Genomic DNA, 25,011 nt, shown 5'->3' with positions numbered 1-25,011 from the left:
AGGAATGTTATAAAACTGTCAAGTGTTTATGCTGTACTAAAGTATGTTTGCACAGATTAAGAAGCAAAAGCAAGTACAAATTAGAAAGTGTATTTAAGTTAAAAACATGGTTCTCTTAAAACAGAAAACATTTTGTGGGATTCCTGCTACAGATTATCAACTAAAAAAAGGTAAAAATTATAATAGAAAATTGTTTTGATGTTGCCTTATCCAAGTCTGTATAATTTAATATTACCAGGATGCCTGGATGTGCAGTGCATATAAATCATAATATGCTTTTAGAGAGTTTCCACACTGGTGTAGAATCGGATTTTATTTTGTTTGTTTTACAACCAGGCTGTTTGTGGTTTCATAAAATGCACATTTTATTGTTTTAACAGCAATTTAGCTCTTTTAAACAAATGTTATTTCTTATAAAGCAAGTCCAGGTACTGAAAGTGTCTGCCGATCAAGTAAAGTAAAATAGTTCTCATTGAAATAAAAAGTATGGTTAGCTTTCCTTTTTACAAAACAGGCTATACTCATTTGTTTCCCTCAATTCTCTGCTTTGCCTCCATGAGGAACTGCAAAATGTTGCCATTCTAGTGCTTTAGTGATTTAAGTATGACATCACTTCCTGAGAGTATAATTCCTGAAAATGTCCCCCACTTCTTGCTACACTTGTGTGAAGAGACTTTGTTAGGGAATTCACAGTGACACATAAAAGTAGTTTGTTTCAAGATACTGTAGAAGCTTTAGGCTGTACTGACATCATGGTGCTCTGAGTAAAGCAATAGCTCATATTGAGAAAATATTAAAATAATACTTGCACTATATACAATATGTGTTTTTGTTTCACCACCAATCTGGGCATAAAAGCTTTTAACTGAAACAATGGAATTAGGTGAACACTTACATTTTGAGTATAAAGTGTGTTCTTTACACATGTCCTCTGATCCAATAAATCAAAAAGAAAATCCAGATTTTCATTCAATATGTCTATTTCCTGTTCCTTGTGTTCTGTACAAGACAACATTTAAATAAAATACTTCAACAAGTATAATATATATATATATATATATATATAGTTACTCTGTCCTAAAGGATTGTATGCATTCAAAAATAAAAATAAAGAATACTCAAGTTGAAAGATGCTGGCATAAAGATTTACAAATCCTACAGAAGGGATTCAAATGGATTTTTATAACCCAAAGGAGCAACCTTTGTCACTAAATCCACTTGACTTCCCCACTGATCTCAAGAAGACTGCTGTGCTTTGTGTTAGTGTTGCACGCGTGAGGTAAGTACTTGTCCGAGGCCCCGAATTCAAGCTCCAGTTCTTCCATTTCCTGATTCCAAGTTCTGCCAGGAATTTCCAGGGTGAAAATTTAGATCAGGTTATTGGAGATCCGATTCTGGTGCTCAAACAGATCCTCAATTTCATCACTGTATGCGTCTCCTGATAGATGAATATGGGGGGATTAGAGAAGAATGAAATTTAACATTGGGCTAGATGCGATTTAACAATAAGGGGATTTTTAAAAGAAACAAAGTTTAAAATTAGTTGGCAATGTATAGGCTTCAAGAATGGAATAGTAAGCATCATTGTATAGGAGGGCTATAGCCAAAACCATTTTCCTTTTGCAGCTTGATTGCCCAAGTTACAGAAATACATTTTTTATTTATTTTATTGTTTTGCAGTGTACAGCCACTCCATATGTGGTTTGCAGTGTGTGAGTTCAATACTGTACCTGTGTGACAGCCGTACATCCAGATCCGACTCCCATCGTATTTACATCGGCAGCGCATTACGTTGTTTGTGAAATCAGACTCCACCATGTCGAAGTGGGGATTTACTTCAACCTGGACAGACCAGGAGGATGGATTAGTGAGGAAATTGTGTGCCCAGCACCGAACTTCTGTTTTATAAAATGTACAGATCTTAATTTTATTAAAAGGCGTTAAATACCTTCAATTGTATTTCCGTGGTGGTCTATAATGGCCCTAATTTTGTTTTTGCATAGTAATGTTTTTTTTTTTTTTTCTCATTTTTTAATCTCTAGCAGTGCTAAAACAGGAAATAAATGGTTAAAATGCATTGCATAAGTGGTGATGTCATTCTTTAGAAATGCCAGGTTGTTTATCATGCTGTTTCACTGCGCTCTTAATGGCAGTTCACAAAATTATACCTTCTGTTTAACTACTAGTTCATCACTGACAAAAAAAATATGTTCCAAAACTTTCCCAACATCAAACTAAACAACTCTTGTAAACGCTCTGACTTGCCAATTTTAGTTTTTTATTACAGTGTAGAACATGTTTTTATCTCTGTCGGTTACTTTAGCTGCCAAGAGGACGTGCTTTTGAATGAGACGATGCATGTAAAAGCTGTTTCAAGGAATTGAAATAGATTAATCCTTAGCAACGGGACAGATCAAATTTGACCTGCTCCATTGTCTTTCTGTCTCCAATGGATTTGATGTGTTCAACACCTACTTTCATCTGCCTGCTGCTGAGTTGCATTGTTTATCTCTAACTGTAATTTTGAATTGTAGCTGTCATTTCAAACTGTAAACTAATTGTACAGTAGAATTCATTCAGTTAATTAGAATAGCAAATGTTAATAGCGTACAACATATAAGCTAGAATCAATTGTGTCAGTGAGTGTATATCGATGACCTGTTTGAGAGAGAATATCCCTTAATAGAGTGCTTTGATTGTTTGGTCCCACTTCGTTCTGACACATTGCATGCTGTCCCCAACATGAACACTGTAAATCATTCAAACTTGCTTTTGCACAGCTGAACTCTCCTACCTGGAAGATGTAGTCCCCTGGAATAACATCCGTGATGTCGATCCACTGACAGTCAATGTCGTGTCGATAGGTATCCCAGCAGCCCATAGAGATGCCCTGCTGTCCCATGTTGACACAAGCGTACTGTTTCTGCAGCCCTGCCCATTTAAATAAGAGGAATGAACACATGCACTTACCCAGATGGTTACTAACAAATATTGGCTCTGATATTTGCCTGTAAAACTACCGTCGGTAGAGATTTTTGTCTATTCCCTTGTGGTCAAATGAAATAGTTTCTAGACAATAGTGATTTATAGAAGTGGTTAGCAAGCCAGTAGAAGCAACATTTCTTCAGCAGGTTATTCTTAGACTGAGGGTACTGAATTTAAGAAGTTGTTGTAGGGTGCATAGAATTTAATTTAGCACCCTCTTTCCTTTCAATGCCTCACTATGAATGTAGACAGTAAGTCTTGCTCAGGGCTTACCATCCGGGCAGTGGGTGTCTTCCAGACAGAAGCTGGCCTTGTGACCTTCTGCAACTTTGCTCCCATTGAGGGTGAGGAGGTCGTAGTGTGTGAACACCTCGATACTGTGGTAGTGCCTGCAAGGTGGTGGTGGGGGGGGGGGGTTGTGCACAAAGAGCTTTAGTTGTAACCAGCTATATTCCAGGCTTTTTCCAGTAGCAGTCTATAATAAACAGCTTGTTACCATATAAAACAACACTCCCCCCCCCCCCAACTGCAACTGGTTGGCCCAGAAAGTCACTAGGGGATTAAAAGAGATGATCTCATTCATGGGGCACGCAGTAAGTAAGGTGTGTTTCATTTTAGTGAAAACCTTTGACAATAACCTCTTGTTTCTAGGCAGGTCGATTTGGGAAGCCGTTTATTTAACTGTTCAATTAAACACTTTGAAATACATCTTAACAGGCCACAGTTATTGCAGAGATCAACAAAGGGACTGGAACTCAATTATTCAGAAGGCTGCCAGTGGCACAAGGCACTGCCTTGTTCCCAAAGAGTGTTGCTGTAATGAGTTCAGGAAACTCATTTGGAGCTGTAAGACCTGGGGTTTGGGGATACAGGGCATGGCAAGGACAACTGCTGAATGGTCTGCACTAAGGAGGTCAGAAAGACATGATCACATTTGTATTCAACATGGGGATGAAAAAAACTGATCATGAACAACTGCAAAGAAAAAGAATGGGAGCATTCAGTTGTGGTGATTTTATTTCTCTATAGAAGAGGTTAGGAATCAGGAGACAAGTCGATTTTAAGGTTCAGAGGTGAAATTAAGGGATATTGAATGCATGTCATTGTCAAGGTGTGCAGCCCTACCTGTGGCACTGGTGCCAGATCCAGGACTCTCGAGTTGCCCGTGGGCGGAAGTCAGCCCTGCCCAGGTTGTGGATGCGCGAGGAGAAGCGAAGCAGGCGCCGCTGCCCATAGGGCCAGTTCATGTGGTCCGCGGAGGAGGAGAGGCATTTCTCCTCGTGGGCACAGGTGAGCAGGTGCAGCGGCCGGTCCTCCAGGTACGCAGACTCCTGGACCATCTGAGCGTTCAGAATCAGGTCTGGGGCCGCTGGGGGAAGAGGGAAACCACTCCCTCAAACCAACAATCGAACAGCAAAACTGGAAACAAAGATGCACGTCTTTCCCATTCCCCTATTCCAAGACCACACAGTCATCCAATCCCCTCTCCCTCTCACTCTCCTGCTGGATACTCACTCTCACTACAGGTGACCCCTGCAGCATGCCAGCCGCCCCCTTGAGGGCAGTGTACCTGCCCGTGCTTCTGGCACTGCTGGATCGAGAGCTCCGTCCCGGAGCATGTCGTCCCACTTAGCACCACCTCACTGGCACTCGGGTCCCCCTGCCAGTACCACGTCTCCTGGAAGGACAAACACGGGCGTCACTGTCAAAGCCACAAGCATTGCATAATGAAATATGCAGTTCTGTGCTGTATCTTTATAAAAAAGATTCTTGCATCAGTTCACACTGCCTAAACCAGATAAAATCTAGTTTTTAACTTTAAAGGGAAACTTTAAAGATTCATGCAGATCACTGTGGGACAAATTATCTCCAGACAGCACTACAGATCGGTGTCTTTTAGTGCATTGAATTGATGACGTCAACGTGGTTGATAAAGATTTCTAACATCCACAGTAAGACTCCATAAAAACAGCGACAAAATCAAGATTAAAAAAGGAATTCGTCTAGGAGATACAATTTCCCCATAGCTCTTCACGGCCACCTTAGAAGACATTTTCAAAACACTGGATTGGGAAAATAAGGGGCTGATGATCAATAGAGCCTACTTGAATCACCTATGATTTGCTGACAACATCCTCATATTTACAATGTGCTCAGAAGAATTACAAACAAGAATACAAGAACTACACAAGGGTAGCATCAAAGCGGGTATGAAAATGAACCTGAGGAAGACTCAAGTCATGTTCAGTAAAATACCATTCCACAGGCAATTGAAGTCAACGGGATCAAGCTTGAAGAAGTCAATAACTATGTATACTTAGGCCAGTTAGTTTTGGCAACGGAGAACCAAATGTGCGAAATCAACAGAAAAGCAAAAATGGGCTGGAGTGCCTTTGGAAGATTAAGCATGGTTCTAAAAGGGAAACTACTCTTATACCTGAAGAGGAAAGTCTTCGACCAATGAGTGACCTGGAACCTCATTGCAAAAATGACTCCAAAATTACAAATGACTCAACAGAGTATGGAAAGATGCATGCTGGGAATAACAAGAGACGACAGGAAAAGGAAGGAATAGATAGCAGCACAAACAAAAGCATGCAACGCTAAAAACTGAAATGGCAGTGAGCCGGACATGTAGCAAGAAGAACAGACCATCACTGGACCAAGGAGATATTAAACTGGATCCCAAGAGATATAAAGCAACCAAGAAGAAGACCTCCAGGAAGATGGCAAGATGAAATTAGAGAAAAATGCAAGAGCAATGTGGATGAGGGATGCAGCAGCAAGGCTTTTGTGCAAGAATCTTAGGGAGGCTTTCGTCCAGCAGTGGTATATATAAAACCATGTTTATTTTATTTATTTTAAAGAACAAGAGCTTTCCAAAAACTTGCTGTCTCCACAGTCGGGTGTTACCCATTCATTACAGCTACCAGCTTGCCCATTAGTTACAGCTGCCAGGGTTAACACAGTAAACAGGGCAGTTTGCTGTTTCCAGTCACGTCTCAATGAGGTGTTTCATATCACTGTATCGTAACGTTCTTATTTCTTATTGCATCACAAGGTTTATTTCTTGAGTGTGATGCCAATTGTTTCCATTTACTTTTCACAGTACAAAATGAGATTGGATCCAACTGACCCTTTAAAACCTCCCAGTGAGAACAGAGATTAAATTCAAAAGCAGATCTGCCTGACGTACATCCGCATATCAGTTCTGCAGATCAAACTTATCTCTTGAGGCAGTCCCAATGTTACAGCTAGGTCCTAATTGTTGATTTTAAAGCTTTATTTCATAAGTGGTTATCACATTCTCTCAGACCTAGGTAGTCTAATCGGTACAACTAGGGCACAAAACATTATTTTTGCCGACACCCACCTGTAGGGCACGTGAGGCAAATCCAAAGCCCGCCTGTCGACACACCACCATGGCCTCGTTGAGACCCCAGGACTCGCTGCACACCGCACCCCACTGCTGCCGACCTCTGACCTCCATCAGCACCTCCACACGACCCTCCCCAGGACTGTGCCCCCCTGCCAGGCGAATCTGCACAGCAGCACAGAGGAGAGAAAACAAGAATCGCATTGCACATTACATTTCCAATGCATATTCCCAAACAGGGTCTGGAATAAAAATAGTTCCACTACTTAGGTAAAGAATTGTTTAGATTAACTTTAAACACGGCTTATGGCAGTTTGTAGAGCCATTGGAAGGTCATACAAGGATATGCAGCTCTGGGATAAATGAGAAGAGAACCAAACTTTATTTTTAAAACAATTGCCATGATTTAAAGGCTTAAAATTATAGCTTGTTGCGGGAATGAAAAGGATGAGAAAGCCACGTCAATGGGGAAGGATGGAGTGGGTGTGAACCAATTCAGATACTGTCAGGAAAATGCTTAAATGGCCTTACCTTGCTGTCAAGTCCCATCTTAGGCACGTTGCATCTGACAGATGCATCATTGTAGTGAGTGCACTCCCTGGTGGCCAGGTCCTGGAAGTAGCACTGAGTGATGGAGCGCTCATGCCCACTGCACTGCACTGCGTTCATGTGGATGGGGCCCAATCCTGCAAGCATAGCAGCCACATTAAAAAAAATTAATGAAAGAAAAAGTGTAGTAAGTGAAATTGGACTCCCCTATAATAGTGTGAATGAACATCTCTAAAATGGCAGAGCGATTTCCGCTATGACGTGACTCTTTGCAGCCACTCCTGCTTACTCAAGCTAATGTGTTTTTAGTGCTGCCTTTGGACTTGAGGATTCAAAACATAAAGTGGAACTGCTTCTGAACTGGATATGGTTTTCTACACAGACAAGAAACTTTGATCTTTTACAGCAGCTCCAGATCAAGGACACAGTTTCCAATCACACTAGCACCCCCCACAGCGTGCTGTGGTCCACTGGGTGGGCATCCTAGGCAGTGAAGGATTACCGTTCCTTTCCACTTCACAACAATAAAGATAGCAATCAAAACAGGTCGATAGAGATCGGCTTCAATGGTAACCTGGCTATGATTCCATCTGCTATGCTTCTTTTGATATTTAGGAAATAGTTGGGGAATCTGTTACAGGAATACAGAGACTTAATGTTCGAGGGAGAGTTGGGGCTCTTTAACAGTAAGGAAAAGATATAAGGAGAGTTAGGGACTCAGATTCAGTGAGGTACAGGGGGTAGATGAGCACCTGAGGGAGGGGCATTTTAAACACAGGGATCTTACTAGAAAAAAATTTAAACAACCCCCTTTTTGATTTAAACGTGATTCAAATGTGAGCATTTAGAGTCTGTGATAAGGACAACAAGTTAATAGAGTCATTTAGTAAATATTTCAGCATTCAAAGCATAAAAGTTGAGCAAATCTCAAGTATTCAGAGGCATAAACGTGTCGTAAGTTCAGGATTATCTCAACACGTTCAGACTTCTCAGAAGAGAGAGAGAGAGAGAGAGAGAGAGAGAGAGAGAGAGGAGAGAGAGAGAGAGAGAGAGAGAGAGAGGAGAGAGAGAGAGAGAGAGAGAGAGAGAGAGAGAGGCAAATGTGTGTGTATGTAAAACATGTCCCGTTTTTTAATGGAGTGAGATGTTATAAAAACAATTCACATGCCCACAGGCCATGTCAGCAATTCCGGCTGAATCAAGTCAGTAAAACACAGCGTTGTGCTTGATACTGAATCACACAAACTATCAACTCTAATTACCCCGCTGTATAAATTGCTTGTAAATTAGAAATCTACTTCAGTTGGAGCAACTGCTATGTCGCTTAAGCTGGTAATACATATCTCCCACAGAGAAGCTGGCTGACCTTGCCCCATGTACGCTCCTCTCAGGGCCTCCTTTGCTGTGCCGTACTAGCGGATGAGTCTTGCACCGCGCCCGGCTCACCCAGCTCCCGGCACACCACGCTGGCAGAGACCAGGTCCCATTGGTGATCACACACCGTGCCCCACTTCCCTTCACGCAGCATCTCCACGCGGCCCTCGCCCAACCGAGAGCCCGCCTTCAACCGAACTGAGGGCTGCAGGGAAGACACGAAGACAGAGGTGGAGAAATGGAATGAGGTTATGATAAAGTCATTAATTACAGTTCATTAAATCTCAGTTTAGATTTTGATAATGAAGCATCCCCTCCCAGACACACCGGGCCATGTTATCGAAGAGCTTACTCCAGTCTTTAATTAGTATCAAACATCTAAATAAGGTCTCTTAAGTACTCTCAAGTTGTTTGTTTCTCAGTTTTGTACATTGCTCTTGGGTTTTCAACTTTCAAAAAATAAGAATTCAAGACTGGAGTAAACGCTTTGAAAATATGGCCCACACTGTAGAGAACTTGAGTCAGTGACACAAAACATGAATATATGATCATTTATTATTTGCTTTAGATATCAGAGTCAGGGTTCCTCTTTAGTAAAGATACAATACCCTGTGTGTCCACTATTGATTGTTAGAGCTTTTTATGGTTGTGGTACCTCTGTTAGCCTCTCATCTACTGCCTTCACTGCCTCCCTCCCTGTCACTCTCCCCACTCCTCCATCTTCCTTCTGCTGCACCCCCCCATCCCCTCCTCCCCCTCTCACCTCTCTGTGGGAGTGTGTCTGGCGGCCGGTGTTCAGGGTGTTGCTGAGCTCTGCTCCCAGGACGCAGCGCGTGATGGCGTGCATGCCTTTCCTGCAGGGGGGGCTGTTGCGGGAAATAGAGAGCTGGACCCGGCAGTCTGACAGGCTGGGCTCGTTGCCATGGCAGCTCACCTTCTCCACCCAGAAACTCTTCTTCCGGGACATTGTGCTGAGTCTGGGAAGAGGGGACATTCATGCACTCGACAAGAATTCTTTATTTAGTAAGTAATTGATTGCTATATCATTTTACTCAGGGTATACATTTTGACCCGCTAAGATAAAAAAAAAATACTTACTTTTAGTGGTTGTTTTCATGAGTGACAAAGATTGGTTATAAGATCATCAATGGGCTAGAACAGCTTCATGAATGTAACCTTATTAATTGATGATGTTTTTTTTTGTTTTTGTTTTTGTTAATAGGGCACATGGTATCATTAAGGAATCTTAATTTCTAATTTAAATTAGGCAAGATGAACTGAAAGGTATATAAGGCCTCATATTGAATACCCCATCAGCTTATTCCCTCCCCAAACTGAATTAGACAGAGTTAAGAGTTCAACAGCACTATACCTTTCAGCTGTACATTGTAAATTAATTTAGATTGACTATGATTAGATAGAACTGCACAGTAACACAGTATAAAGTTTACACCTGCGATCATTTTAATAGAGGTGATACACTTGTTTGCGTTGCAAATACTGTATAGTAGAAGTTACCTGGTAGTTGGATTGTTGACCTTGGTATCCCAAAGTTTTCTGTAACAGAGAAGTGTCAGTTTTTTGTTATTGCTGTAGGTAATTCTATTCGTAGCTTATGAATAATTTAACGATGAAAACAATAATAATCTTTGCATTTTACAAAAGTTATTTACATGCACTGAATATTCATAACAGAACAACAGCACACAGACTACCAAAATGAAACAACTGGAAGCACTTGTCCCCAGCCCGTGTCGTGATTTATCCTGTTGTTGCTGTCTTCAGGTTACTATACAGTTTACAGACAAGCTCAATGTCCTTGACATATAACTAGAAGTAAAGGGTTGGAAGAGGAAATGCTTGTCTGTCTGGTTAAACCTCATGCTTTTAATTTCCTACAGTTGCATTCAACTTTGATTTTATTTACTGGAAAAGTCTGTTTATAGCGGAGAGGTTTTCCCTCAGCTGTTTCAATGTGGTCACTCCACATTCTAATGTCCCCTAGTTTTAAACCGGACCGCCAGACTGGTATATCTATGTAAGCATCCACCCCACAGAGACAACGCTGTCTTGTGGTGAGGTAATAGAGAAACAACGCCCTGGGTTCAAACCCTAGCCTCGGCACAGTCTAACCATAACAAGGCCAATCACTCAACCCTGAGTAAAACCAGTAGGATTGCACCCCAACTTCCATCCAGTACATCTCCTTTTGGAAAATCATTTCTAAACTTAAGAAGCAGGCAGTGGCCTCTGGCATGCAAACGGGGCTTCCTTTAACAGACAGTTCTGGATGAAACCGTTTTTCAAAGCAAGAAAATATGGTTGGGTACACCATGAGAGGTATTTCAATGTGCCTCCAATTGCAAAATGATTGCTAACATTGCACCAGCCACTAGACAGCACTTGTTTATCACCTTAATTTGACCAATTTGGGAGGAATTTACAGCTAACTGCATCCAATAATACTACCCTTACATACAAAAACAAAAACAAACATACAATCTATCTATATCTATCTATCTATCTATCTATCTATATATATATATGTATATACACACACATGTACACCTCTTCCTCCTTAAAAACTGCAGTTAAAAACTTTCCATTACTTGCAGAAAATTAGAGCCTATTATGCAATGCATATATAGAGGTTAGGGATAGGCATGTGGGGTTAGTTCCCTAACCTCGCAATAATGATTCGTACATATCCACGCTTTTAGAATACACAAACTGTGAAAGCAATGTGTTTTTAATTTGTTCTGAGAATCTTTTCTCTAAGTACCACCTGCCTCTGTCATTATAGCTTGAGTTCCACCCCAAGTTTACAAACCTCAGAGAAATGATACATTTCAGGCTGCTTCTGTAGCTGCTTTCCCTGGCAACGGTAGCCAAAAAAAATTGTTTTCTTGGCTCCAATGCAAGGCTTCCCTTCTCCTCAGCCTCCTAACTATCACCCAAGTGCAGGGTTGGGATCACTCTCATTAGAGGTTACTTAATCTGCACCTGTCAGCTATCAATTTCAGGCAGTTCTGTGAGAGGGCGTGTCGTTGAGAGAAGGGCACTTTCATTGTGGCGACTGTGACCTTGTTGAGCCAGATCATTTATTACACCAACACTGAAACACCAGCTCACATATAATCTGAAAAATAATTGTTATATTGGCGTTTCATTTTTGATCATTTTGCATCAAACTTAAATGGCTGCCAGCTGTGTAGCCCTATACTATGCAACATAACTAACCTCTCAAAACTATGCATGCCATATACATTTGCAAGCTATAAAATAAAAGCACTTGGCACTAGTAGAATCATTTTAGAACATTTATATTTTGACACATATAAAGCCATCTGAGCAAAAAAGAGGCCCCTCTGTGCCTACTCACTTGTTTTGCAGCATTCACTATGAAATGAGTTTTCGAATGTCCAATTTCATCCAATAACACTAGCTGGGCAGGGAACTAGCATAGATTCTTAATATTGTGTCTTTTCAATATATTTGTTTAGCACCTGTCAGTAGATTCAGTGATGCAGGGCCATCAATTAGTCAGTCTGAAAGTGAGTTGCAGGTTCAGGCAGTACCTCCCCTGATCTGTCCAGGACTGCCGGAGTGAAGGTTTGACTCACACGAGACGCATTCATTGAGGAGGGCACCAGTTGTATACAGGTTTTGTAACGTGTGCAAACCTATGCCGGGTATAACCAGCAAGACAGCATGTGTGCAATAAATAACACAAGCTACCTTAAATGTCAAAGGCTGTATGCATTTACTTCAAATGTAAATCTACTATTATTGCAGGATGCATGCTTGTGACAAAAGCCCTACAGGCGCCTGAGTGTTGTACTCTTCTGGCAAGTTAAAATAAACAGTAAGGTCACTACATTTCCAAAAGCACTCAAAACAAGTGCTACTCCCCAAGTCGAGACTGAACCAGGACCAATCCCACCCCATATCCCAATCCTACAGCATAGCACAGAAGTGACTTCTAAAGCAGCACTAGGCTGTGAAATGCAGGCAGTGTGCAAGTCAGTTCCACACCAGAGCCTTCCTGCTCCCCGGCCTGTCTTCATGTGTACAGCGTTCGAGTCAGGGGGTTCTGCTGACACAGCAGGCAGGAGCAGGGCGCAGCTGTAATTGCACCCTGTTTAGGGAAAAATTAAAAACACAGAAAAATGCTCAGCCCTTTTCAATGTCTAATTACAGCAGCTCTAGGAGGCTGCCAAGAGACAGAGGTTGTTAAATTATAGGAGGAGTTGATGCTAAACAATCTAGCAGTGTGCCTTCAACAGATAGACAAGTCTCTCTCAGGCCTGCATGCTTACGCAACTCCGCAGACGTGACTCTGTGTAAAAAAGACCCAGACTGCATCCATGCCTAGTCTAAGAATATCTGGGGGTAACACCCAACCAGGGTAACTGATATGGTCAGTACTGCCTTGGGCATGTACTTTCATATGTACAAAAAATGTGTTTTTACTATTTGTGACAAATGAACGCTATATGTGGTCCAGGTTTAAGAAATCTCCCTATGTTTCAAAACATATGTATATAACATATGTATGTGTATATATATATATAATATATATATATATATATATATATATATATATATATTATATATATATATATATATATATATATATATATATATATCTATAATATAATATATTATACATGAAACATACATACAAAGGTAGTAGAACATGTGAAAATCATTACTTAGTTGCTGTTATATAGACCAGTGGATAGCTCCTAAATAACTCATGATGTCTCTGGTTCAATCAGATACAGAAAGCCTCAATTTCTATCACTGACCTCCAGCTTTTCCAGTGGTAAACTTAACCGCTTAAATGTAAACTCCCTCTTAATTAAAATTTTTTGTGAGGTCCTTATGTAGTCCTTTGTTTTATAGTTTGTTACAGACTAAACCATGTCCTTTTATTTCACACTGACTGCACCCAGACAAACAGCTCTCTTTAAAATGCAGCCCTCTACCCCTACTCTTATTCATTTATTAACAATGCTCAAAGACTCCAAGCTCTTTGTATGCTTGAGAATGCAGCTGATGCAGGTAGAGTTTAAATGAATGCAGCCACATTTTCTTTGTTTCTATCGATCCATTTCAATGGAATGGAATTTTCTGGGAGGTGTAACATCATTTTACAGAAGACATACTTTTTGTTTTAATGTTCAAGATCTTCAGCAAGCTAATGAAAGTTTAACGAAAATAAGGCTGACCATGATAGAGGTTTTACCCCATTCTTGAACAGCCACAGTATTGCTTCCCTGACTTCCAATAGGACCATCATCGAGAGGATCAATGGGAGGCAGTATGGCTGGTGATTAGACCGTCAGACTGACAGTCTTGGGTTAGCTGCAGCTCAGCTGTGTGACTGCAGGGCAGGGCTTGTTCATCGGAGTTTCTTTTTCAGAAAGCAGCCAGACCACACTCGAAATACTGTAAAGAAGTACTGCGCTAGAACTGAGACAATTGGCCTTGGCCCTTATAAAACTGTAGACTCTGAGATGGGATTGTGCAGTTCTGTATAGCCAAGGTAATTGTGGAAAATTACATGAGATGTCTGTGCTGTCTGAAAAAAACATTTAAAAAAATCAGTCACAAAATATATAATGGCTTTTAACAAATTTCTGTCTGGCATTAATTATATTGTTACTAAACTATTTTTAAAAAAACAGCGCAAGCACCTGCTTGACTAACTATGTGCATTGCTAGACAATATCATTTACCTTCACAGACAATACATTCTTTTTGGAAAGCTGTTTTCTACACATCCTTATGAAACACAAAATTGTTTAACATCTCTGGTCAAAGGAATAGCAATTTCCTAAGAAGCAGCCCTAAAGACTGGCATCTACACTATATTGTATTAATTGCTACTGTGGCAATGGACACTCGAGGACAAGTACATAATGGACCAAGTGTAGGTATATGTGTGTGTGTGTGTGTGGGCAGGTCTTACTATCAATGTCAGGACAAAATTTGAGAAAATGTCCCCACAAAGATAGTAACTCCTGAAAAAAAGACGATGTGGGGACATCCCCACTTTGTAAAACACCTTTTTAAGAACTAAATATGCCTTAAAAAAAACTAAAAATGCAAAAATATTTAGTTTAGTTTTGTCTGACTGGAGTTAGAAATAGTTAATAATAATATAATGAGAGTCAATGAGAAGCACCCACAAGTATAGGAATGCAAACATGTGTGTGTGTGTGTGTGTGTGTGTGAGTGTGTGTGTGAGTATGTATGTTTTAATCATGGCTGTAAATGATCGTTTCATTGGATATTGGATATTATATGGGCTGGTTTCACTAATCTTGGACTACCTAATGTTATTTTTGGTAAGGTAGTCCAAGTAAATGCAGTGTTTAAGTAAATGCATTCATACATTTGAAATTGACCTAAAGTCATTACTGAAAGCACTCGCTTTTCTTTTTTAGTATACTTAATTGACCTCTGTTGATTTTAGCAGTTGAATAAAACCCCAAGAAAACGTTCACAGTTTGGCCAAATAAAACATATTGTACCTTTTACTAGATAACCAGAAACATTGTGTATAGTTTGCTTTGAGGTTGGATATAAACTTCCATCGCAGAACACCTGAGCTTTAGACAAACAGTAGTTTCATGTTCAGGTGTGGAAAACCTGGACTAGCTAAAACTTTGCAACACGAGTCCATCCATATTTCACAGCTCACAGAGAGAGCTTGAAGATCAGACCTGGAGAATGTGTGTTAAACTCTCCCGCAGTCATGAGTTGTGTGTGCTTTTGTGTGTGGTGCATTGTAACAGAAGGATACCACAAAGGCTTTTTAAAGAGACTAGTGCAGTAAGCATGCAGGGCCTCATGGAGATTGATGAAGAAAGCTTCAGCAGACTAGCACAGCTATATTTACACTTCAGAGCTCTGCCCAGAACCCTCTAGAAATAGAGCGTCCGTCCATGTGGCAGTGAAACGGACAAACACGCCCAGTACAGCTGAAGATGTAATCAGCATTTTTTTTTAAAGACTTACTTGTACATCTTGGTGTTGTGCTGAGTCTCCAAAGGGAATCCCAGCATGCCACACACCACCCTGCTGTTGTTGAGTGTCCAGCCCACATCACACACCTGCCGCCACCTCCCAGCATGCTTCACCTCCACCACGCCCTCTCTGATGGGCGCGCGGCCCTTAGCACTAGTCATAAGTGGACGGAGACGGACCTCCTCGATCTTCACCTTGCTGCCACCCTGAGTAACATAGAGAACATGGGCTGTTTAGCAAGAAAATCACTCTCTTGGTCTAGATAAGTGCGACCGTGGACTAGAAGGCAGCGTGGTCTTGTAATTAGAACTGAGGACTAGAGAGGCAATGTTGCCCAGAAGCTAGAACAGAGGACTCAGCGCTAAAGAAGACATTCTGTTGCCAGTTAAAATCTAAATTTGGGAAATGCCTCATAAAGCGGTTTTCTTAGTGCAGACCTGTGCCTTGTTGTACATTTCCTGTCTGGCAGGAGCTCCTGTTTGAGTTTGGTTTGGGTTTTCTTGAATCATGCCTCAGAGCTTCTGTCCTGCCCCGCTACCAGACACCTTGACATGCTAACTGGGAGGCTCTGTGTCACACAGAGTTCAGCAAGGCGGTGCCTGGCAGCAGTACTCTCCAGGTGATTTTTTTCAGGGGAGGTGGAGATCACAGCAACTACCATCACTCAATAAACAAACACTTCCTGGATGGGAAAGGCTTGCTTTGATGCCTTTCATTTCTCAGAAATCTGAACTGGCTGCATTTATAACAGCTGAAGTTCTGAGAATAAGTCTGAATTGTTCTTCAGCTGGAACAATTAAGCCATGCTGTAACCTAGTCTAAGATTAACAACTACAGGTGGTAATGCTCTCTGACTGGTTACCTGGTTAGCAGTGTTGACAGGACGACTCCCTTGTTGACCAATCACGCGGCGCTTTTCCTCGCTGCATATCACGCCCAAGTCCTCGGTGTGTTGGCAGTCGCTGATCCCCCAGTCGTTGGCGCTGCACTCCGCCAACGACTTCTCCGTGCCCTTGCAGCGCACGTTATCCAGCCAGATTGGACCTAGGCGGGGAGCATGCAGGAAACAACAGTAGCATTATTATTTTAGGACCCACACTGCACTGCACATTATGCACAACCAAAACCAGCCTTATGTCCATGTAGTACACAACATTAACAACAGTCTTAGGTCACCAAAGTCTTGAGACCTTTTGCTGTTGAAGTGCCACCATCTTGGAATTCCCTAATTGCCGAAACTAGCTTCCACCTCCAGCTTTCCAGCTTCTAGCTCCTCAAAACATTTACTGTGGTGCTCCATGGAAAACGCCAATTAAATTAAGTGAACACATGAAGGGAAGTGTACAAAATTGGTATTTTTCAGTATGCAGATTATGCCCTGCTTGGCTGCTGAGTGTGTAATAAGCTATGGTACCCTCACTGAGATGGCTCCTTCCAGTTTAATGATTTATATTGCCATTATGTTTATAGTGCATTTTATTGCCATTCTCCGTTTAAATTAGAGGGCAAAGGAAGAAGCAGCAGAAAAACAGTGGTGCAAAGCTAGAGGCACAGGGTTTGTGTTCCTAAAATGCCAGTTTGAGGTTAAGCATCAACTAAAAGCAATACTAACCCTTATACAAGCTACCCATAGTAAAAGCATAGCAAAGTGTGATAAAGCACAGTGAAAACATGATAAAGCATAGTTAAGCATTGTAAACACCAGCAACAAAGGTTGAGGCATATTTAAAAAAAAAACAGCAAACTGGGGTAAACTATGGAAAAGGCATGGGAAAACTGCATAAATACCATGCAAAAAATACAGTGGTCCATTTTTATAAGGGAAATCACCAAAGCTATAAATGTAAAACACTTATCGAATTATTTATATTACACGTGCATATCAGTTTCTCTTCCACCCCACTTTCTTATAATGTATTTTAAAATAAAATATTAGGTAAACACTAGTGAAGTGAAAAAGTACAACACTGAATGATGACTGTGCCCTATTCAGCTTGAGAGTTTAAGTTCAATAAACTGCATTTAATCGACTCTTAATTACTCGTGAGTGAATGGGCCCGCTATGTTAAAACTAAAATTGCTTTGGTTTATTTTAGTGTCAGTGGTTCAAAATGTGTTTTTCTTCTTGAAATTGAAAGCCGACAATATTTCACCATATTTGTCATACAGTACCAGTATGTTGCCTTATTTGGTTCAACAGAAACAGTTTATTTTTCAGAAACGAAGTGTACAGCACTTGACACATTCTATAATTCTTTGACAAAAAGTACCTTCTTTTGGGGAACAAATCAGTAGAGTAGAAGACGACACTGAATGTCTAAGTTGAAATTACCCGGCACCATGGAAATAAGACTCCGATTGCACAGCAGCCTGATCCATTCCTGGTTTTGCTATGTTTAATGTCACCTGAGCTTGACACATACACACTGTGCTATGCAATATGAGTCTTGTTTCAATCCCGTCTGACACAAACTCCACTCCTCACTTTAGTGTTAATAATAACCTGTATGTATTGATCAAATGGCCAGGTCGCAGAATGCTTGCTTTAGCTGACCCTGTCAAAGCATGTGTCCCAAACTGCTGTCTGTAGCTCTCTAATGAGTCTGAACTGCATTGAGCCTCTACAGGAATGCACACACCCCAACAGAAACTCTTCAACTGAATGCCTCAATCAGGAAACTTCTGTAATACTTTACTAAAGTCTATAAAACGCAAGGGGGTGCTTCTGATGTTTGTTTAAAACGTTTAACTAAATCGTCTTCACCAAAAACTGCATGCATTTCATTTATCTACTTGCGTTATAAATAAAGTGGCCTGATCTGGTTCAGCCACCGCAACTCACCTTTGCCAACCCCGTACCTGGCGCTGTGAGCCCAGGTTTGTGCATTCTCGAAGCCGAGCTCTCTGCAAGCTACGTTCGCAAGGTTGATATCCACCTCGTCATCACAGACGGTGCCCCAGGTTCGGTTATAATAGACCTCCAGCCGACCCTCGTTGGGCTTGCGCGTGTCCCCGTTCAGCCGCAGCTTGATGAGGGGTGCGCGACGGTTCCGAGACTGTCCTGCAGCAGGGGAGGTCAGGGCAGACAGAAGTAGTAGGGGGGTCACAGATAGGAGGAACCCCAACATCTCGACAAAGGGGCCTGACAGAATCCTGGAAGAGAACGCAGAAATATATTGGGGGAGCCCCATTATGTATCAAGTACAAAAGCAACATTTAAACATCTGTGTGGTGAATGTATGTAAAATTATGAGACAAAACTTCTAGACTTGTAATTCAAGTAGCCTTTTCTGTGTTGTAAAATTTGAATATTTTACAGTGCAGCTTAATTTCAGTCTGCAATTCACAATGAGGCTTCGCAATTTATTGCGCTTTCACTGCTTTGACTTTGAGCTTAAGTTGGAATGAAAACCAGACGACCCTGCAGCCCTGGAGGACTGGAGTTCTCTATTAGGTAGTAACTCCAAAGAGATCCACATGCCAACCTTCTTCTGAAGAATATATACGTTACAGCATGAGAATGTTGAAAAATTATAAATTACCCACAGTGCATGCAAAGTAATCTGCAAAGCCTATGGTACACATTAGCACAAAAAGAAAGTCGTTACCCTTTACTCTAATTGCAGCCACAATAGAGAAGGGTCTCTAGGTTAAGCGAACCCGGCTCTCTGTCTATGAGAGGCTCACTGGGAAAGGGAGTGCTCCTAGAGGGAAACACCGACACCTACTGGTGAAGACAAGAAACTGCAACTCAAATTGAAGCTGGGCTTTTGTGTTGAAAATTCCCAAAGTATGGCAAGCAGTTCTAACATTTAATCCTTCATTTCTGATATCAGCATTTCAATTAAAATGTTTGATATAAAAAATAGAGGTTTGCATATTGGAGGCTTGCCATATTAAAGAACAAGAATACAAAAGCCAACACAAAAGTTATAACAACAGCTGAGAGTGCATGTTATATATTCTCTGAGCTGTGGAACACTAACACAACAGTAGATTTGTCTCTGTCTCCATCTCTCTCTGCACCCTTCATTTATTTCAATTACAAAACTATTACATAAAATGAGCATAAACTACATAAAACATCAAATCCCGGTGTAAAAGATATTTCTATTTACATAGTATTCATATTAACCAAAGTCCTTTACAAACATGTATATCAAACACATATTAAATATTTAAGACATACCACATAACACGGCTATATGTATTGACTCGTGGATTGCAGGGTATATCACCAGTCTCAGACAACTAGTGTATTACTGTACGAAAGCATTATAAAGTAAATTCTTTAAAAAAAATACATTACCTGAAATTGAAAAGGGTATAACAAAGATTTTAAAAATATATAAATAATCAGTATTACTCTAGCATTGTGAAAAGCATCCTTTGCAATTAACAATCTATGTATAATGATCCTGCTAAGAAAGCAACCGAAGTTTGGAAAAACAGCAACAAAAATGTTGAAAAATGTAAAACCATCATTTAATTGAAAATAGGCAACAATAATAAAAAATAATTTCAGTTTTGAAACTGAAGTAAAAAATAAACAAACCCCAAAAGCTAAAAAAAAAAGCTTAAAAATTAAGATTATAACAGAAATGTTCAAAGCTGTGAATATGAAGCCCCCTATCACGCTAGTGAATGAGTACTCACCTGAGATGAGTGATGCAGAGAGCAGCCTCACTGTGACTGCATGTGAGAGAGGAGAGTGTGGATTGAGGGAGTGAGCTAACCTTTCTGCTCTCTATCTCTCTTTTTCTGCCTCCCTTTCTCTCCCTCCCTCCTTCCCACCCTCTTTCCTGATGGACTCATTTGACTTTGAAGCTTCTCTGAAAACCTTTAATCTTACCCCCATTTTATTTCCTTTTTGCTACCCCTCCTGGATTCACTCTTTTTATGATTTATGTTTTGGGTCAATATCATTACAATGTGTATGTTTTACCTCCAGGCTTGTATCCCCTCCTGTCTGTCTTGTAATATTGACCTTTCTGAACAAATCTCCCTCCTTATGGTCTGTTAAGGCTTAGCCTCAGTACTAACATCCTGGCTCTGTGTCCTCTCCCCAGCTGTTGTGTCTCACCTAGGAGAGTGTCAGTAATAGATGTGCAGCTGGGAACAAAGCAGTTCTCTGGCTTCTTACCAGGGGGCGCTATTTAAACAAACTCTAGCACTCACTAACCAATACCTTTGAAAATTGTTTTCTGTTCTGAGAGGAAGCTGTTGAAAGCTGTTGGATCAATGGCCCTGGAAAGGGAAGCTCTTTATTTATCCACAGAATGTGTACCACACATGCAGTGGCAATGCCAGCTTCCCCATCCAATCCTTGGACATCGGGCCCTCTTCATTAGGTTTTGAAGAAGGTCTGTTTTGACCGATTGAATACAGTTCTGTATCAGTGAAACTGTTTTTAAACAAGCCAACAGCCATCAAAAACATAAATTCGTAACATTTATTCCAATAAACAGAATTTAAAAATCCATTCTTTATATAACTAATGAGTTGAAGTTTTGTATATCGGGTCCACTAGATGAACCACAGCCTCAAAACTATACTGATGTTAAATCTGTCTGAATTAATAGATCTAAACTCTTTTTACTTGCAGGTGGGGGATTGCAACCAATTGTGACCAAAATGTTCCAGAGTGACTGATTTCTCCTAAGGGGGTCTGCTTTATTAATATCTTGTCAAGCCATTCAATGAATACTATAACAGAGAGGTGAATGTGTCTGTAAGAAAGTATTTTTCATATACTGTAGGAGCTAGCAAATAACTGTTGAAGTTCTGGGAAAAAATACACCTAAACTTTTTTTTTTTTGTGTACAACCAGCAATTTTCTTGTTTGTGTCAGGCTGTGTGACTGAGCCCTTGACAGGATCTGATTCGAGCTTCCCTGGATACCTGGCAAACACCAAAAACATCTCCCTGTGACATCACAGCAGCAAAGCACACATTATACAGCAGGTAATTTTAGCCATGTTCACTTTTCCTACAGCATCTATGAAAGCCAAGCAGAAACAGATCCGGGTGGTGTGTTTTAGTCAGTGCTGATTATTAAGGTGCAAGGTGACAGTGCTGGAGAGCTGAGAATGGAGTGTTTAATGCTCTTTATTAAGGTGCAGTGAGACAGTGCTGGAGAGCTGAGAATGGAGTGTTTAATGCTCATTATTAAGATCCAGAGGGACAGTATTAGAGAGCTGAGAATGGAGTGTTTAGTGCTCTTTATTAAGGCGCAGAGGGACAGTGCTGTAGCTAAGAATGGAGTGTTTAGTGCTTTTTCTTAAGGTCCAGAGGGACGGTATTGGAGAGCTGAGAATGGAGTGTTTAGTGCTCATTATTAAGATCCAGAGGGACAGTATTAGAGAGCTGAGAATGGAGTGTTTAGTGCTCTTTATTAAGGCGCAGAGGGGACAGTGCTGTAGCTAAGAATGGAGTGTTTAGTGCTTTTTCTTAAGGTCCAGAGGGACGGTATTGGAGAGCTGAGAATGGAGTGTTTAGTGCTCTTTATTAAGGTGCAAGGGGACAGTGCTGGAGAGCTGAGAATGGAATGTTTAGTGCTCATTATTAAGGTGCAGGGGGACAGTGCTAGAGAGCTGAGAATGGAGTGTTTAGTGCTCTTTATTAAGGTGCAAGGGGACAGTGCTGGAGAGCTGAGAATGGAGTGTTTAGTGTTCATTATTAAGGTGCAAGGGGTAAGTGCTGGAGAGTGAGAATGGAGTGTTTAGTGCTCTTTATTAAGGTGCAAGGGGACAGTGCTGGAGAGCTGAGAATGAAGTGTTTAGTGCTCTTTATTAAGGTGCAGAGGGGACAGTGCTGTAGCTAAGAATGGAGTGTTTAGTGCTTTTTCTTAAGGTCCAGAGGGACGGTATTGGAGAGCTGAGAATGGAGTGTTTAGTGCTCTTTATTAAGGTGCAAGGGGACAGTGCTGGAGAGCTGAGAATGAAGTGTTTAGTGCTCTTTATTAAGGTGCAGAGGGGACAGTGCTGGAGTAGCTAAGAATGGAGTGTTTAGTGCTCTTTTATTAAGGTGCAGGAAGGGACAGTGCTGGAGAGCTGAGAATGGAGTGTTTAGTGCTCTTTATTAAGGTGCAGAGGGGACAGTGCTGGAGAGCTGAGAATGGAGTGTTTAGTGCTCTTTATTAAGGTCCAGAGGGACAGTGCTGGAGAGCTGAGAATGGAGTGTTTAGTGCTTTTTATTAAGGTCCAGAGGGGACAGTGCTGGAGAGCTGAGAATGGAGTGTTTAGTGCTCTTTATTAAGGTGCAGAGGGACAGTGCTAGAGAGCTGAGAATGGAGTGTTTAATGCTCTTTATTAAGGTGCAGTGGGGCAGTGCTGGAGAGCTGAGAATGGAATCTTTAGTGCTCATTATTAAGGTGCAGAGGGACAGTATTAGAGAGCTGAGAATGGAGTGTTTAGTGCTCTTTATTAAGGTGCAAGGGGACAGTGCTGGAGAGCTGAGAATGGAGTGTTTAGTGCTCTTTATTAAGGTGCAAGGGGACAGTGCTGGAGAGCTGAGAATGAAGTGTTTAGTGCTCTTTATTAAGGTGCAGAGGGGACAGTGCTGTAGCTAAGAATGGAGTGTTTAGTGCTTTTTCTTAAGGTCCAGAGGGACAGTGCTGGAGAGCTGAGAATGGAGTGTTTAGTGCTCTTTATTAAGGTGCAGGGGGACAGTGCTGGAGAGCTGAGAATGGAGTGTTTAGTGCTCTTTATTAAGGTGCAGAGGGACAGTGCTGGAGAGCTGAGAATGGAGTGTTTAGTGCTCTTTATTAAGGTGCAGAGGGACAGTGCTGGAGAGCTGAGAATGGAGTGTTTAGTGCTCTTTATTAAGGTGCAAGGGGACAGTGCTGGAGAGCTGAGAATGGAGTGTTTAGTGTTCATTATTAAGGTGCAGGAAGGCAGTGCTGGCTGATTTGAAGTAAAGTCCCTTTAAGACCTGCTGTTGTTGCTCAGTGGTTACTCCACCTCTCTTTCTAAATTACACAGTGCAGTACTGGCTCTTCCACCACCCACAATTTGTGGCTGCATGTAATAAATAGGTAGTTTCCAATGATAAACAGCAGCCTTTTCACCTCCTTAACTTGAAAAAGAAGCATTTTATGACATATCCAGCTGCAGCTTTCTTTCACAAGTTAAAGAGAATGGGGAAAATAACAATTTGCCAAATGACAGAGTGTTCGTGTCATCCCCAGTTCAGGAGTTTGTAGAGTGGCTAGCATCCCTCTCTCCAGGGTTCAAAGATGAAGAGTCAGTGTTATAAAGGATATTTAAAGGGAACCTGTGATTTGGACCTTGGACCCCTAAAACAGATACAATAATTAAACTTCTTCAGCAGTCAGGTAAGTGAAGGTACAGATAATGAAGGTAATTTCGGTCAAGGCAGGTACTTAAAAGTTATTTAGAGGCATTTCAAACCAAGTAGAGACTTGCTGAAACTCAGTTTTAAAACAACACATCTAATTAGAAATTTGATTTAAATTTGTATTTCACAATAGATTCCAGTGTGGCTCCCAGTGTAAAGCAAGTAAGCAGCGTGGAGCTGAAATAGTGATTAAATTACCACTCAGAAACTGAACCAGTTACAATGGATCTTTTCTTGTAAAGGCTGAAACCGCACAGAGTAGAATTCAGTGCAATAACCTACAATGTAATCTAATCAACAGTGGGATATGTTAGGTAACTGATGGCTTCAATTTGGGTGAAAAAATGTAGTGAAAATATAAAACAATAGTAATTTATATAAAATGATAAACCTGCTGGACATGTATGCAATACCATATTATATATATATATATGATATATATATATTAGCTATATATATATATAATATATATATATATATACACACACACACACACACACACACACACATACATACACAGCAGGGACAGAAGTAAGACTCCTATTGCATACCATATCCACTGCAGGTTTTATTAATTTTTTATTAGTTTGATTTGCCACAATGTATCCGTACCAAGCTCAGGTATGTCTTATTAAACTAGTAGTAAAACCGAGAATATGCATCAGACTGCTATGCAATGGGAGTCATTGCCATCCCTGTACACTATTTTTCTCTATCCCTGGCAACAAGCTGACCACATAATAACCCTAAAGACAGTATAACATCCCTCTCCAAACCTTACTATTATTCCTAGACTTAAAAAAAAAATCCTTCAGCCTAGTAGATGCCTAACAGGAACAGCATGTTTGTGATGGCTTGGGCATTTAAAACAAACAAACAAACAAACAAACAAACAAACCATTCACAAGCATACAAAACAAAAAATACATTTTATGCACTATTTACATTTTGGCTGCAGTGCAGTCACACACATGAAATAACACAGTAAAACAGAATGACAAAAACACTCTCGAATGTACCTATCTGAACCGATGCAGCCTGACTGTTTACAGTGTTTGAAGAGTTCTTCTCTTCTCAATTTACCACAACAAACCACTTATAAATATCAGCTTCACCATAAAAAACAAAACATAAAACAGTGTTTGTCCAGAAACCTTCATGATAGTAAACCCCTGGGTGGGGGTTTGAGAAATATCACTGTAATCTGTTCTTCAATAATCATGGGCTAAGAACCAGAAAATTTTCATAATTTTACATGAGCAAAAAATTAGGTTTTGATTGTTTGTGTTCAAGTACAATCACAGTATCAATATCATTTTGAAGAAAATTAA

The 25,011-nt window shown here is 40.8% G+C and overlaps 1 protein-coding gene across 1 annotated transcript; it reads right to left on the bottom strand.

Annotated features, from left to right (window-relative positions):
* Positions 1-18: 18 nt before the first annotated feature.
* On the bottom strand, positions 19-18,651 carry LOC121321789 (lysyl oxidase homolog 4-like). Its single transcript, XM_041260993.1, has 15 exons — positions 18,165-18,651; positions 16,185-16,366; positions 15,314-15,528; positions 9,803-9,841; positions 9,048-9,261; positions 8,356-8,489; positions 8,277-8,323; positions 6,893-7,047; positions 6,359-6,526; positions 4,501-4,663; positions 4,111-4,354; positions 3,259-3,374; positions 2,795-2,931; positions 1,731-1,842; positions 19-1,438 (listed from the first exon to the last, which is right to left on the bottom strand). Exons 1-15 carry the CDS (start codon positions 18,511-18,513, stop codon positions 1,368-1,370), a joined length of 2,346 nt encoding a protein of 781 aa, XP_041116927.1. The 5' UTR covers positions 18,514-18,651; the 3' UTR covers positions 19-1,367.
* Positions 18,652-25,011: the final 6,360 nt, after the last annotated feature.

The sequence above is a fragment of the Polyodon spathula genome, chromosome 10, assembly GCF_017654505.1.
Source record: "Polyodon spathula isolate WHYD16114869_AA chromosome 10, ASM1765450v1, whole genome shotgun sequence".
Classification (NCBI taxonomy): Eukaryota; Metazoa; Chordata; class Actinopteri; order Acipenseriformes; family Polyodontidae; genus Polyodon; species Polyodon spathula.
The sequence above is the reverse complement of the archived record's forward strand: the minus strand, read 5'-3'. Positions and strand labels throughout refer to the sequence as shown.

Coding starts and splice junctions, on each gene's coding strand:
- LOC121321789 (XM_041260993.1), bottom strand. CDS start 18,513: ATGGGGCTCCCCCAATATATTTCTGCGTTCTCTTCCAGGATTCTGTCA. Junction 15,529..16,184: donor CTGTCAACACTGCTAACCAG/GTAACCAGTCAG, acceptor TATGTTACTCAG/GGTGGCAGCAAGGTGAAGAT. Junction 9,262..9,802: donor GTCAACAATCCAACTACCAG/GTAACTTCTACT, acceptor CCCTCTTCCCAG/ACTCAGCACAATGTCCCGGA.